Here is a 16,387-nt window from a genome sequence, read left to right on the forward strand (position 1 = left end):
TGGAGTCCTGTGGGGATCAGCTGTAAAGTCCGGCGGCAGGTGGCTGCTTGCACTGCTGCCATTCAATGGCTATCAAGCGGAAGCTAACTGCTAACAGCCACCACTGCAACTAACAAACTCCACAAATCCATTCTACAGCTCCGCCATCCACAGTCAAACACACGGCTGATTATTTCCTCCTGAATTACAGTTCACAACTCGCACCAACTGCTGACGCTGCTCCGGTGTGAGTGTTTTTGCTGGCTACTGAAACATCCTGGTGCCGACTATTTACTGGAGTTTGCCAGCCTGTTGTTCATGTGGCATTTGAAGATAATTACAAGCACAGCTGTTCTCGGCTTTCAATGTCCCATAGTCCACCAACATTTTGGTCATGTATTGTCTCATCAACAAAAATGAAACACAAATTTCATCTTAGTTTTTATTATCAAGATCTATTTTTAGCTCGTCATCATCTTGTTTTCATCATAGAAAAAAGTTGTTGAAGGAATATTTTCATCATAGTTTTCAGCAACGAAATTAACACTGTCCCATTTATTGTCTATGGTGTATAGCTTCAGACTTTTTACCCTATGACATCACAAGTGTGAGACTTTCTCCTCTGGTTTCTGGCTTTAAGAGAAAGCAGTTCATGTTTAGAATTATTAATTGAACTTTTCTAGGCCGTGGAAATAAGATATTGGAATTCATAACTTAGGTGGTGTTCCCCTTTAAACTAAATGATAATCACCATACTGGTACAATTTGAGCCCAATTTTATTAAGCACAATTCCGAGAATTTAATAGCATAGGCCTTATGGCAGTTGTAGTCTTTCAGAGCAGTGGTTAGGTTGTTGACTGAAACTGATGTGTCCTGACATATCCTCAGCCAATCACATGTCCATGATCTGCTTGATCACTGAGTTAGCAAGGATGTGTCATAAAAGAAGAGTTAGCCTACATAAACCATTGCATGTTTCAAAACAACAAACACATGAGGGTTATATATCAGTTTCTTGTGACTTCATTCTTCTGGCCCCATCCACTTTCTCGAGTTTCCTCTCACTGCGGCTGGTTTTAGGAACATTCAGAGGGGGAATGAAGAGTTTGGGATTTGTCAAACAGAATTAGTAAAAGTAGTAAATGAAGAGTGAATCCTCTTGCTTCTCTGTACTCTCTGGTATCTAGCAGTCCAAAGTTGAATCCAATGGTTTAACAAGTACCCAGACAAACCACTGTAGAGCACTGGGTGAAAGGCAACAGTATCTACTAAGGGATTATGTAACTCTCTGGGTTCCTTTTGTTTGTCATGACACTGCAAATAAGGGGTTGTGTAACACTGGGCTTTACATGGTCTCAAACAAAAAAATATCATATGAAATATGAACATGATTTAAGTGTAGGCCTAGTGATTTCTTTATGGCTCTCTAAATTGTTTTGGCAGTATTTTTCCACTAACAGCCATAATGCCAGTGAAGTCAAATCAAATGAATAGAGATACAGACATCAGGACATCAAAATCAACTATATGTTATATATTAGTCAACTACATGTTCATTTTTGTCTTGCATAACTATTTTTAAACCAGCATTCGACCAAACTAACCCTGGGATCTATCTGCTGTTGAGGTGGTTATTTTGGTTGTGTTAAGACCCCAGGGTTGATCTCTGAGTTTGGATTGTGTGTGTGCCTTTTTACATATTTTGGGTTATGTTCCAGAGTGAAGGCCAGGGGCGTCAGAGGAGATGTGGCTCTCCTGTATTTAAGATGGCTGCAGACCATGCTCTGGTTCTCTTTCACCATGTCACACCCCATGGACCCTCCAGCTCTCCACATTTATAGTATTGTTTGATTCTTACTTTATACACACACCTCATGATACATTCACAAATACACTCATGACACTCCTCATATTACTGACTCCCATGTTTTTTCTTGGAGTTCATGTAACCTGTAGTTTGGCCAGATAAACCCTTCCCGGTGATGATTGTGTCAGCTTCCTCTTTTATGGCGAGAAGTAACCAACTTGTAACATTTGTCAAAAATTAGAATTGTCAAATGGCATCAAACTCTGCAGCAACACATCTACATGAACACAAGAACAAGAGGAGAGAACCTGAAGGTCAAATCGGTGCATCTCTTGAACTCTCAATTTTTAAAGACATCTGTGTATCAAAATGCTAGGCTCTGTAGTAATGTAATTATTAACAAAAGGGCAACAGTTCTTTCTTTCAATCAAAATTGAATTAAATAATTTTAACATTACTTTTTATTTAATAAGAAGCCTCCCAAAAATAATAATAAAGTCAAAATAATAAAACATGTTCCTCCCTTTCAAGTTGGAGAATGTATATGAATTGTGTTTCACATTATATCTTATTATTTGAACTTGTGTTGAGGTCTAAGCTAAATGCCACTATTCAAATGAGCCTGCTTTAAGCAATAAAGACAAAACAGATTTTACAGGTGATGCATTCAAATGCCAGTTTATTCATCATGAACTTTCCTCTGTCCCATCAACAAACTGAAGAGTTTATCCAAAACTAATCAGGACAAACTCATTGAATAACAGGTTTAGGAATTTCTCAGTGTTGGCTGCCTTCAAACCTTTCTTGATTTTTAGGGGTGTAAAAACTTCATCTGTGAAGAAAACTAAATGAATTCATAATTTTTCAAGTTTAGATTATAATTCAATATAAAGTCTTAACAGAAATCTCACATGATAAGAGCACAGTGAAGACTTAAACACAAACTATATTCACAGAACCTTCACTCTCTGCTGAACAGCCTTGTCCTGCATTAGAAAAGTATGCAGATAAATCAACCAAAGAGCTAATAGAAAATGACTAAGTGTCAGGAAGACTTAATTTGTCAAAAAAGAAGCCTCATAAGTATGTATGATTGTTAAAAAAAACATAATAGAGACAGAGAATCATAAAAAGCTCCTAAAAAATATCTGGAAAACTCATCTCTGATATAATATTCACAGGAAATAATCAAAATCGATCCAAATCTTTTGTTTAACACAAACTTTGTGCAGTTATTGCCTTCACCAGTACGGATAACTGTACTGTTATTGTTATGCATTAAATATATATGAAATATCTATCAATGATAGAAAAGGAGTCCCTTAAGGAAGATGGTTGGGAACCATGGATTTAGTTCATAATACTTATTTGTAGTTAGTTGAATTGCTGGAATGAATTAAGAGGGAGTCCAAATGTTGTTTTCTTCAATAGTATGGTGCTAATTTTAGGAATGACAACAACAAACGGTCTTGTTATCATTAAAAAATACAAGTTATTACATCATGTACATATACAGCTTTGGGAATAAGTGCGGATGTGTAAAATGTGCCTAAAGTGTATCTGGATATGACATAAAAATACAGTACCTGGCCAAAAAATTATTATCTTTACTTCATTGTGTGGTTCATATTGATCTACTCTGTCAGGAATGAGATTGTGAGATGTATCAAGCGTGTCGCCTTTCACAAGAAGCTCATGACGGTTCCCTTCTTCCCGACCTGGTGAGGCTGCAGTGCGTGGAACTGAATCATGATCCTGTAAATCAGAACAAAACTGTCAATCATTTACCCAGTGCTTTCATTCAAATCAGAGAAACAGCACAGTTTGTGAGTCCCTCAACTGCTGTGTGCTGGTTTAAGGATTAAGGCCTGCAGGCTGAGCTCAGAGCTGTTTCTGCTATAAGGGCAGAGTCAGACCCTGACTCAGTATGTACTATCAATCTGATGTTTCCTGCCATCACCTGCACCAAGTTATAAGGACTGACAGCGCTGTGCACAGGGCATGTGCTTTTGAATGAGTTCATCTACTATAATTGCCTCTTTAATATCTGGTTGATATTGCTGTGAATACTACAAATTTCTCCCTCTAACAGCTGTAATTATTCACAATTCTCGATAAAAACTACATTTTACAAGATTTCAGACGTATTTACCTTCGCCAAATTCTTATTTTATTTTATAGTCTTTGAATGTATCATAATGTAACTCAATACAACCTCTTTTAGCTATGCTGCATTCACATGAAATCAGACAGACAGTAGACAGCAGACAGACAACACCTTCTGGCCAACACAGGAAAAAACAAACAAGCAGTCAGACAAAATAAGGATGGTAAAACCAACACTGCATGACAATATGTTGAAAAGCCTATTGTTTACAAAGGATGTAATAAAATATACTAAATAAAATATTTTTGTGTTTATTATTCTATGTCATTTTTCTAGTGATGTCCATTTATTGTACAGATGGCCCATGTTTTCACTTTGTGTGAACAAGTGACACAACATCTGCTTGTAAATTGAGTAAAGGAAGAAAGCAAAAAGTTTAGAAATTTTGACTTCAAACGGTAATGCCTTCTACAGTTACCACTGACCGTATTCTCTGCCGTCTTCACCTAATTATACCGTCTTGCTCTTGTCCACTAAAATTCTATCCGGTTTGCCGTCTACTATCTGTCTGACTGATAGTTGCTGCCAATGGCTGCTAACAGCTAACAGCTTAGCTGATGTCAGCATGGATTTGTTGTTCACAATGTAGCATTATCTGGGAAACAACAGGATGCATAAGCTGATGCATTGATAGTGCGTTTTAACTGTTTTTAAATGTATTTACTGGGGAGACCCTCTAAGAACCCTATGATCCACAAGGCAGAGGTGACAAAGGAAAGAGTAGTCTAGTTTTTAGTAGCCATGCCAAGTTGTCAACTCTTAGTGTAAGACGGTCATCAGTGAAAAAGCAGAGTTCTTGATAAACTAGTAAAAATAGTAAAAATCATTACAGCAAAGGCAAATACATGGTAACGCTTATTAATGAATCTGCTTCACTTCTTCTAGTTTTTTCTTCTGATTAGTCAATTGTGAAAACCACATTCAAGGATCCTTTTTATGTAAGTTACTTTGATTTTTTTTAATTAATGTTTGTATTTTTTAAAGAATTTTTCATGTTTGGGACTATTGTTCAGACTTCCACCAATGAGAATCACAATGTTAGTCTAGAGAAACATCAGATAAGGAAGAGGGCACACAATTTTTCTTAAGTAAAAACTCAAACAACATTGTCAGACCCACAGCGAGTGTGGTTAACAATATAACATTGTAGCAGCTCACACATCAATGCTAACAGCAGTGGTAAACTGGCAGTAAGCATACTAAAAGGAAGAGTTTGCCAGCTGTAGTGCTAACACAGCTAACCCCATTGATAACCCTCAACTTGCAGGTTGTAGCAGTCACTCGAGTCTCCCTGTGAACATAGCCAAACAGCTTGTGGTTGTGAACCATGTCTTTTAGCAGCATGTTATTTTGTTATTTCTACAAAGTTTATAATAATCTGTTGTTATTTTACTTGGAAGTCTTGTTTTCAGACTGAGGAGACAGCCCTGCTTAAAGTACAGCTGAAGTGAACCATGCACATGTCCATGGCATGAACAAGGCAGACTGTTATGGAAGACTTGTGTTTCATTATTGAATTGAAAAAACCAACTGAATTTGTTTTATGGTGGTAATTGAAGGTAGTCAAAGGAAAATAATCTGGATGAAGTACAGGCTGTGTTATTACAAAACAGCTCTGAGGACCTGACCTACACCACTCCAGTATGCCCTCATATTTATATGCAGGCTGATGACATGCGGGCAGGCAGAGCAGTAACCTCCTAACTCACCGGTCTTCAGTCAGACCCAGTTCTTTGGTCAGAAATGCAAAGATCTTGGCACTGTGCTCCTTGTTCTTGTCAGCGGTGTCAGTCACACCGATAGCAGACACCGACAGCATCAAGCATGGAGAGCAAGAGCCAGAGATCAGCATCGGCAGCCCAGGAGTCACCACCATATTCATCCTCTGAAAGATAACCACCATTGCCAACATTAGTGAAGGGTTAAATATGAAGCAGTACAACAGGGAGGGAAGAGTGAGCAAAAATTCACAGTACTTTATTTCAAGGCCATACCAACAAAGACAACGTGAGCACATTCCCCACTGTGAGAGGTCATTCAGAGTCATTCAGAGTAAGAGCCTTTACTCTGACCATGTGAGGGAGTGGATTTTAAAACGATCAAAACCAGAACAGATACAACAGAAACAACAGAAACAGTATCAGTGTTAACTGAAGTTGGGCTTCCATCCAAATGTAGCGTGGATGGAACCAAATTTTCAGAAAATCTGCAAAAGAAAATGCAAATGTATGTGCTTTTCCATCCATTGCTGTTATGGGAATACTGGAAGCTTGTTCATTGACATAAGCAGTAAATGGCACTAATTCCCCAATCAGGTGCGACTGTAGGAGAGGGCACAACGCAATGATGTTATTAAGAGCATAAGACAGACCTCAAACAAAGAAAAACAAAGGGAAAAGTATAATAATGGAGAGCACATTGGTGTGTAACAGCTTTTTGCTCTTGATAGAGTTGTGGCAACAGCCCTCTGTGAAGACACGAGCATGTTAAAAGCCATACAGAGATGATGTAGATCTCACAGCGGTTGACGACACAACGGTGACATTACAATATCATTTATGCGCTCAATCTGTTTCCAGCCAGTTCATCTGTACACCCCGAGACACATATAATAAGTCTGCTTCTGCAGGCTGGACAATTGGCACATATGAACATGTCATAAATGTTGTATCTCAAATCTTTGATTTACATCTTCTTTGATTCACATTAGACACTGACACATACAATACAATAGCCTGTAATATAATAATTTAATACTTTAATAAAGCACTACTATATGATTGTGGTATCATAATATTAGCCTATATTATTAATCATATTATACTACATGATAGTATTGTATTTGATATTGGATACATTATATTGGTGGTTAATAAATATCCTTGGAAGATACATATATTGTAACATACCAGTATGTATGTATATGTGTGTGTGTGTGTGTGTGTGTGTGTGTGTGTTCATTCAATTATGAGCAGTGTGTGTGACTTGGTGGTTACACTGGGCGAAGAATTTAGGGCCCGGGGGCCAGGGTATTCTCTGGTGAGAATGTGTTGAGGTGCTGGAAGTACATACTGTAGCCAATGGCTGGAAGCCTCTGCTCCAATAATCAGATGGTTAAAGCTGGTTTGACATGTTGGTAGGAGATTAATGTAAAGTTACTTCAGTGTTAACTACATATGAGACCTTAATACTGCTACAAGCGTCTGAGCGGCACAGAGAGGCACATATGAACATACTAACATTCCTGTACATAACTGTAGTGCAGGATTTATGCAATCCATGTGTGCTTTAATATGGACACGCACAGCAGCTTCATGCAGGGTGGAAGGTTAGCTGGAAATGTACTCACGTCCTCTGGTTTTCCCAGAGCAGCGGCGGCACAGGAGCACAGCTTCTTCATAAAGTCCTCCGAGAAGGAGCTGGCCGGTAAGTTACTCTGCACATTAATGAAAGGCATCTTTCTGACTGCTGGAATGAAGTCCGCTGATAACTGTGTGTGAAGGTGAGGCCGAAAGACCAATTACAAGGCAGCGACCGTACACTAGTTCTTCCGGTTGTAACTTTCAAAATAGTAGCATGTAGCATGAAGTGATTTTGATGAAATATCATTATTTGAAGCTCAAATTTGTTTTCTTTTTTTTCTCTTTTTTTCCTGTCAGAAGCGTTGGTCGCAAATGATGAGGCCAGGCACCGTCTGAAACCTGAAAATCCAACAGTAATTTCTGTTTTTACAGTTTCAGGCTATTATAAATGGAGTGACTTTCACAATTCTTTAAAGAAAGCCTACATGCTGGGTTGGAGAGCATGTTTTCTCTAAAAAAATCATGCAAAAATAAATACAAAATACAACCCTTTAAATACAGAAATAAAAAAAACAAATCCCTCCCCAGGGCTTACATGTCGACCACTCGCCCCTCATAAATGACTAACAGTACCTTAAATAAAAAAATACATTTTTCTACCCAGTTAGTTTTCTCCAGTTTCTGGTTATATTTTGAAAGCAGACCGGATGTAGCACTCTGCATGTGTTGACGCAGCTACCATGGATCTCTTACGACATCTATTACGCTTTACGCGTCAATGTTTTAATCCACTTTGCTGTCAGCATTAGTTTGTATATAGGGCTTTCTGACAGAGGGCAATTTCTTGGTCAAGGTTATGAAAAAAACATGACATGGATTAGATGTATGGCAGAAGGGCAAACTTTTCCTTCTTCCCCTGCTTCTTTAGAGTTTTACGGAAGCCGGCATCCGCAATGTTGCAGCGCTGCCACCCTCCGGACGTAGTCATTACTGCACCTTCTTCATTTTCCTTCTGACCAGTCCAGAGTATGATATTTCTGTTGAATCGTTTTTCCTCATTTCAGTTAGCACCACTTCTCTTTCTGCCACATGACATGACGCAAGTACACATTGTGCTGTCTCTGGCTGCCAGCACCACTCACATCACCTGGATGGGTGCTTCCCCATGAGTAGTGTCCTGTTCAAACTGGTGTGTCCTACTCTCATTCTGGCCAACTTTACTTCCCTCCTCTGCTCTCTGTTCTGCCCTCTCCAGACTGTAGTGAGTAAAGGTGTCTCCCTTTTGCCTCCTGCTCTCAGTGCTGTTGCCACTTCTGGTGTTTTTTCCTTCAGATCTAGATAATTTTATGTTTACCTCTGTGTCTCTCTTTTGAACAGCTTCCTTTGCCAGCTTTTCCTCCTTTATATTGCTCAGAATGCCAATTTATGCTGGGACCCATAATAAAGTTATCTCACTTCCCCTCCTTAGTACTCTGTTAAGGATAGTTGGGATTATTTGAAGTGGGGTTGTATGGGGTATTTATCCCCATCCCCAGTCAGTGTATTACACACAGTTGATTTATAATATTCATTTATATAATAATTAAGAGTTTTTATTCTGTGTTCTTACAAAGGTGCATGCAGGTTATCATATAAAGTGGTAAACTCATGAATGTGCACTCAGCACATGCTGAGATGGTCACAGAGCTCCCCAAAGCGTGCACTGCTGCATGCTGCAAAACCACGACCATCCAGGGGAGATACCCAGTTTTAGAGAGTTCTGTGTCAAGTTGACTTCAAAGCACACTGTGTTCCTGGAGGCTTGGTTGGGTAGCTACGAATAAGATGCCAAGCTTTAGTAAAAACGAGAGCAAGGAAGGAACTGTTCTCCTCAACAGAACCAAGCAGGACAACTTTGCTGGTCCATGTCATTCATTACAATGAAATTCTTGGCCAATAAAACAATGAAAAGCTTTCAAATAAACAATTATAATAAATATTACAGTACAGGACCATTTGTGGCAAAACACAGAACATGACAAATAAAGTCAACACACGCTGACAGAATGTGCAAGTACAGTAGATAGCAGCTATTTATTAAAGGTTTGTCACTGAATATACCAAAAACATTTCATACATGACACAGTCATCAATCAACAAAACCAACAAGCTCACTGCCTGAGGTACACTGTACACTTTTGTATTATGTGCTCATGTCTACATTATGTTTCATTATTAAAATATGTCTGCCATGACAGCTGACACTGATCCTTCACACCAGTGATGTCACACCTACAGAAAACAGAAAGAAAGAGATCAACATAGCAAATACTTACATCATATTATGTCATTTTAAACAGTGAAGAGTTGCTGCAGCACCTTAAGAGAACTCAAACATCATAAAACTGTAAAAGTTCATGATCATGTGGTGACAACTGTTGTTATGCCAGGTTTAACTGAATGTAATAAGTGTTTGTGACATAGAGCTTACACAGGCTTGTGGCTTGCTTTGAGAAGAGCTGTATAATGTGGCTCTTGTCATCATTTATCAAAGACTCACCATGGGAGTACTTGCACTGTTTGAGCGCCTCATTGAAGCCCTCACATAAACTCAGGTCATTCTGGTTGGTGGCACAGTCCAGGAACTGTTTGACCTCAAAGTGGCAGGGGCCTGGCTGGGCTGGAGCGGGCCGGGGGGGCTCCTGGAATGATGAAAGCAAGGAAAGAAGCAAAGAAACACTTAGAATCCAAGAAAAACCAACAGTTCAGCGACAACTTGACAAGCAAAAGTCAAGGTGTTTTTTCAGTTGACAAGCCTTTCCAGAATGTCTTCAAATATTAGAGAGAGAGAAACAGGTTTATATTTCTAAAAACATTTTTTAGTTAACAAAAAACACTAAAGTTCTCAAATGCTGAAACACAAGCAGCTGTTCAACAACTTTCCTTTAATGACATACAGTCTAAACTGTCAAAATCACTACTTAAACTGGGAACTATGTGATAACAGAATAAGTAAATAAGATTATGAATCTGAGCTGACTTTTAATGCCAACTTTGATACTGTTTGATAGTTGAATGATATCCCTTTCCAATCAATTGTCTCTCCATATAATAAAATCATGACAAAGTCCTCATCTTGCATGACTCATACTTGTCATATCTAAATGAATCAATACAGCATGTAGGATTTAGGGGGATTTAGTAGTGTCTAGTGGTGAGGATTGCAGATTTCAGCGCAGCTGAAACTTCTCCCGAATAGAGTTCTCTCAGGGTTTATCGTTCAGCAGGTTTTTAACGTAAGTCAAATTATCTGCAGATGTCTCCTCCTCTCCAAAACAATCCAGGTGACCGGGTGATTTAAAATAGAAAAAACACTGAATAAAGCAGTTTCACGTTAGAAAATCTGTTTTTCCAATGCTCTCATTGTGGAGGGGCCTCTAACTACGGTGGCCGATAGGAAAAGTCAAATGGCCCCATTAAAAGCCAGTGCTAGGTTTGTATGTTCTGGTCTACTGTAGAATTGGGCCGTGCAAAATGGCGATCTCTGTAGAAGAGTAGATAAAAATGGCTCAACAATTGTTATGTTAAGGTGACTATTTTTTTATTTTTTTTTTTTTAATTTTATATACTTTATTAATCCCCCTGAGCAGAAATTCAATTAAAGAACACACTAAAGAAGCACACTGAAGAAAACATACTTGCACATACATAACATACATATCCCCCTACATCCTACACACTGGACCTTCAAGACTAAAACCTGTACGTATGCATGAATATTATTTTAACAACCACACCACATTTTCCTTTAGAATTTGATTTTTTTTAATTTTTTTTTTTTTTACTTCTAAGATCAGCTTGTTTTTATAGATTAAAAAAGGAGGTGCAGAAGCAGCAACGCTTCTGGTGATGTTTACTTTAAAGCATGAGTGCTCCCACGTTGATCTCCAGTCTCTAATAATTACAATAATAATGCTTGATCATTTTTTTAAACTGATCTGCAGGTGCTCTAGACTTCAAATCGTTGGGCCAGGCGGAGAAGATTCTGCCACTGAACAGCTCCAGACAGGCAAGGGGAAAAACACCAAGACAACACAAACTTTAAACACAACCTGACGTGTTGAAGTCTAGTTCAGATGTCTAGCCATTATAATCCTATGTCTGATTACACTCCACCTCTTACCTGATATGTAGGCTTGGCTGGCTCCGAACTGCTGCTGCTGCTGCCACCACCACTAAATGCTCCTGTGAGGGCACTGCCAACTACGTGGCCCACAGCCGAACCTACTGCCACCCCAGCAGCTGTGGTAGCCATCTGCGCCATGAGGCCTGGACCCTGGGACTGAGCTGGAGCAGGGGCCAGGGAGGAGGGAGGTGGATGAGCAGGGGCCGGAGCATAGGATGGAGGTGGGCTACAAACACAGCAAAAACCGTACAGGCTTGTGAGTTAGAGAGGCTTACAGGGACATGGCCCAAGTGTCAACTTTGAAAGCTCTTGTGTGGCATATCACCACCTTTCCTTTCCATTCATCTGTATCAGAAATACAGATTATGGAGTATTAGTAAGAATTATACCTCCATACAACACACTACAATATTTATATTTATCTTATATCAGGCAGGCATTTCTCTCCAACTGAGGCTAAAAAACCCCTGATTATTTGTTAGTCTATAAAATGTTTAAAATAAGGTCAAATATCTATCACAAGGTACCAGTGATTCATTCAAATTGCTGGATATGTTTATAAAAACAAATGTTACAGGTAATCACACTGAAGAAGTAGGAACCAGCTCATGTTGATGACTGTTAGTTGATGATAGACTACATGATTAAGCGGCTAACTGTCCACACAGGATCAGTTATCCAGACAGTGTTACCTAACCACCACAGACCTAAAGTTAAGCTGCATCAGTGTTCGATGGCCCACAAACACAACCTTCCAAAGTCCAATTCTGAATTGTGAAATATTTACAAGTATTTTCTAGATGTCTTTTACTTGTGTTTATCATCAGTGTTGCTCTCTGACATTAGTAACCCCCACTTTCATTTACTTGCCACATTATAATAGAGCAAAGCAGAAATATATTCAGGCCAACATCACACAGTAAAACTACACTGTGATGTTGTGTTGGTGAGAGTTTGAGAATTTGTCTAATGTCTGTGTTGTCGTCACTAAAAGACTAAAGGTGTACAGATGAACTGTCACAACTTTTGTCATGATGTTATTTCCATACAACTGAGTGCCATATGTCGGAGCACAGAGATGTAAAGCTTCCAGGAGTCTCCACAGCTCCTCTCCAATAAAACTTGAAAAACCTTCGCAGCTCTTTCCTAACTTGCCTAAAAGAAACCTTATCTGTTACACAGTGACCTTGCCGAGACCTAACTTCACTTAGACCCGACATGGTTTCAGTGACTTATGACGCAACAATAATTAGGCTCTACTGTATGTGCCGTCCGGTGTATTATGTCGTTAATAGCATCACTACACACTATCTGAGCTCTGCTGTCTATGTAATATATGTTTTTAAGGCTGAAGTACTTTCTTCAAATAGGAAACATAAGACTATCTGCGACATCCCAACAGCACACAGAGTCAGCTGTGCAAGTTATAGAAAAAAGTATTTACCTGGCAGGAGCTGAGGAACGGCTGCGGCTTCCTCTGGCCATCTCTGAGACGACACTACACTTTGTTTTATTGATAAACCGGAATAAAGACCGGGAGAGCTCTGTTGCCGCTTCGAGAAAGTGCTTTCCACACAGACTGCCCTGCCTGGGTCGCCGCCAGCTGACAGCAGTAGTTTACGTGCACGTGCAACTGACCTTGCGAAGCCGCCGGCTACGTACACAAATGTCGCGAGACTTAGCGCGCTGTCCTAGAATGCCAGAGGTTTTCTTCTGCTGTGAGCTGATTGCAACTGTGGACACACCTCCACCTGCTGGACTGGAGTGCAGGCGCGTCACTACAGACGCTACAGCGTTTGGTTCCTTTTCTAACAAGTTCCTTTAAAATGTTTCAGCCAATTTACCCATCTGAAGAAGAGTTGGAAAGATTTAAGCTATAAACACATTATACATGTTTATTTTGGACAGATATACAAAGCTTTAGAAGTAGGAAAATGGGCACTAATGTACGGATGTATGTATTAGGGATGAGCGAGTATACCTTTATCTGTATCTGTGTCTGTAATTGTTTAACCATCTAAATTAACTGTATCTGGGCTTAAAATGGGCGAAGTTTATACCATACGAGGGTGGAGTTTAAATTGAAACTGGGTGGGAACTAATCAGAAGTTTTTATTTTAAGCCTGAAACTAATATAGGTTGAGAAGTAGTTGTAGCCTATTTATTATTTATGAGAAAACTATTTACATACACCAATCTCCAGAATTAATTAATCAGGTCATTTTTGATCAAAAGAGTAAAAGATTAAACACAATTACCCAGATATTGACACATTTTACTCATATAGTAGTTGTATTTGTATACAGTATGTCATCCGTACAGGATATTCGTTTAATCCAAGTATTCGGCTCAGCCCTGTTTAATATGGTGTTATATTTTGTCTTCTATGGGATGGATAGCAATATTACCTGTATCATTCATCCTCTTATCATTCTTGGGTAAATCCCATATCCACAAATTGAAATGGTCTGACTCCAAACTTTGCTTTAAACGCTTTATTGTTGAACTCAAGCACATAGCACCTCTCTAGAAGACAAAAAAAGTTACAAAGACTTTCAGTATTTTAAAAGAAGTACATTTATTGAACTCTGAAAGGACTTAATGTGAATGGACTTTTAACACCTCTGGCATTTTGTTGTTTTCTCATGACAATTGTTGTATACTTCTGTGTTTTAAATAAAGGTTTTGAAGGAAAAAAGAACCTTCTCTAACAAATTCAGATGCATAACTTAAATGCTGTTTCCACATAGCTTTTTCCTCCCATTCTTTGTCTCGTCATGCTCAGCCTTTTTGTGTTATTTTGAACACTCATCAAACAAAGAACTCCTAAAGATCATTTATACATCTCTCAAAGCTAATTTGAAGTATTAAAATATATAAATTCATTTACCCAAGTACTGCACTCAAAAATTTAGGAGTTTTTCCATTTCATTCTATTTTATACTAACATTTCAGAAGGACATACTTTACTTTTGAATCCACTACATTTGTGACAGCTTTAGTTATTAGTTAGCTAACTGATCAATACTAAACATAAAGAAGAAAGGCCATGATCCTGTTATAAAAATGTGATGCATTCTTACAGATTAAAAAATCTACCTGGAACACTAACATGCTGCTACATGTTAATACATTAGTCATAACAATAATAATTATCCATCTATCTATATCTGTCTCTCAGTCTGCCTGTCTGTCATTATCTTATCTGTGTGCCACACTAGCTAGAGATATTGAAGGGATAGACACCTGCACAGCAATCTCTAACAGCTTGATCATTCTTGTCTCATTGTATTTATCATCATATCACCCACACTGAATTATAATATTGTAATATACTGACAGGGGCCATTCTGCATACAAATGCAATTGACACTTCTGTCCTTAATAGGGTAGGATTTTGAACGAAGTACTTTTGTGTTGAACTTTAACTTTTAAGTAAAAGGTCTGAACGGGCCTTCTTCTTCCGTCACTAGATATAACTGTGATCTTCCTGATATTCCTGATATTTCTCTGCTGCAGTCACACTTTATTTTACATTTTGTGTTGCATTGTTTTCAGCTTGCTGGCGCTGCTACGACATCATTTTACCCACATCCATAAAGTTACGTCTTATCTGCCTCTACATAAAGTTAAGAGTAAATGGTCCCATTGTATGTACTGTGTTGTGTGGCAGGTGCGCTCCTGGACAGAGGGGGCGCTGTTGTACTGTAGTGCCTACTGGAAAACTACTGTCCTACATTAACGCTGTTGTGCAGCCATCATATCAGAGATATTGGATAAAGCGAGATTTTCTTTATTTTTTCTTTTTTTTTTGTTGTTGTTTTTTATTTAACAGTTTTTATTGAACATGTTGCACATCATTTACAAATGCACACAGTAGCCATCGTGCAATTTCAGAGTGCATTCAACAAAATAAGCCAGGGGGTCATGACACAGAAAGGATTTAAAAAAAGAAAAAAGAAAAAAGAAATAAATAAAATAGGAAATAAAAGGAAAAACAAGTATTTAAGGCATATCAGACCAAAGTCCAGCAGTCAGTCCAAGCATCCTCTCAGATCAAGCATCACATCACAATCCAGCACCACATAAACTGTGTTCAAATACAGATTTTAAGTTTGACGCAAACATTAATTGTTTGTAAGGCCTTATTATTGGTAGAGGATTTTATAGATTCTAAGTACTGTTCAAACTCTTTGTATAAAACAGTGCACTTGTGAACATGAAATTTGGTTAGAATGATCAGTAGATTTATCATATACGCCTTTTCATGCAATTTCCTATCATTGGGGTAAAAACCAAATAAAACATGCTCATACAATAATACAAAGTCCTTGCAAACCATGTAATTAATAAATTTAACAACATCTTTCCATAATTTACTAGAGAAATGACATTTCCAAAACAGATGAGACACAGTTTCTGGATGGGCTGCACACAGAGAACAATTTATATTTAGATCTTGGATAAAGCGAGATACTCCACTCAGGCAAAGTTATTGAAATGTTCTATAATGACATAAACAGTTATATTTCTCTTAATCCAGGAATGACTCCAAGAATAAACGTTTCCCGTGGAATCAGACAAGTATGTCCCATATCGCCCAAACTCTTCATTTTATGCACTCAGCTACTGGCATACTTGATTTTAAATCACTCTGAACTAAAAGGAATTACATTTTTTGACTACGAATTTTGGATTAGTCAGTTTGCTGATGATACTGTATTTTTTCTAAAAGATAAATCAATAATAGAGAAAGCTTTAAACATAATTTCTATATTTTCCAAAGCATCTGGTTTGAGTTTGAATTTGAACAAATGCGAACTACTTCCACTATATCCTTGCAGAGATGATGAGATACTGTCCATTCCTGTAAAAAGTGAGGTGAAATATTTAGGAATAAAATTAATTAAAGATGTCAAATTAAGGGAGGAAAGAAATTTTCATGAAAAACTAGAGATTATGAAAA

The 16,387-nt window shown here is 38.3% G+C and overlaps 2 protein-coding genes across 2 annotated transcripts; both read right to left on the reverse strand.

Moving 5' to 3' along the window:
• Nucleotides 1-2,437: 2,437 nt before the first annotated feature.
• On the reverse strand, nt 2,438-7,489 carry ddt (D-dopachrome tautomerase). Its single transcript, XM_033623219.2, has 3 exons — nt 7,304-7,489; nt 5,664-5,839; nt 2,438-3,542 (listed from the first exon to the last, which is right to left on the reverse strand). The coding sequence occupies exons 1-3, from the start codon at nt 7,409-7,411 to the stop codon at nt 3,470-3,472; spliced, it is 357 nt and encodes a 118-aa protein (XP_033479110.1). The 5' UTR covers nt 7,412-7,489; the 3' UTR covers nt 2,438-3,469.
• Nucleotides 7,490-9,304: 1,815 nt separating this feature from the next.
• On the reverse strand, nt 9,305-13,092 carry chchd10 (coiled-coil-helix-coiled-coil-helix domain containing 10). Its single transcript, XM_033623333.2, has 4 exons — nt 12,866-13,092; nt 11,419-11,647; nt 9,796-9,937; nt 9,305-9,527 (listed from the first exon to the last, which is right to left on the reverse strand). Exons 1-4 carry the CDS (start codon nt 12,904-12,906, stop codon nt 9,508-9,510), a joined length of 432 nt encoding a protein of 143 aa, XP_033479224.1. The 5' UTR covers nt 12,907-13,092; the 3' UTR covers nt 9,305-9,507.
• Between the last annotated feature and the right edge of the window lie 3,295 nt (nt 13,093-16,387).

This window comes from Epinephelus lanceolatus, chromosome 3 (assembly GCF_041903045.1).
Source record: "Epinephelus lanceolatus isolate andai-2023 chromosome 3, ASM4190304v1, whole genome shotgun sequence".
NCBI classification, from domain to species: domain Eukaryota; kingdom Metazoa; phylum Chordata; class Actinopteri; order Perciformes; family Serranidae; genus Epinephelus; species Epinephelus lanceolatus.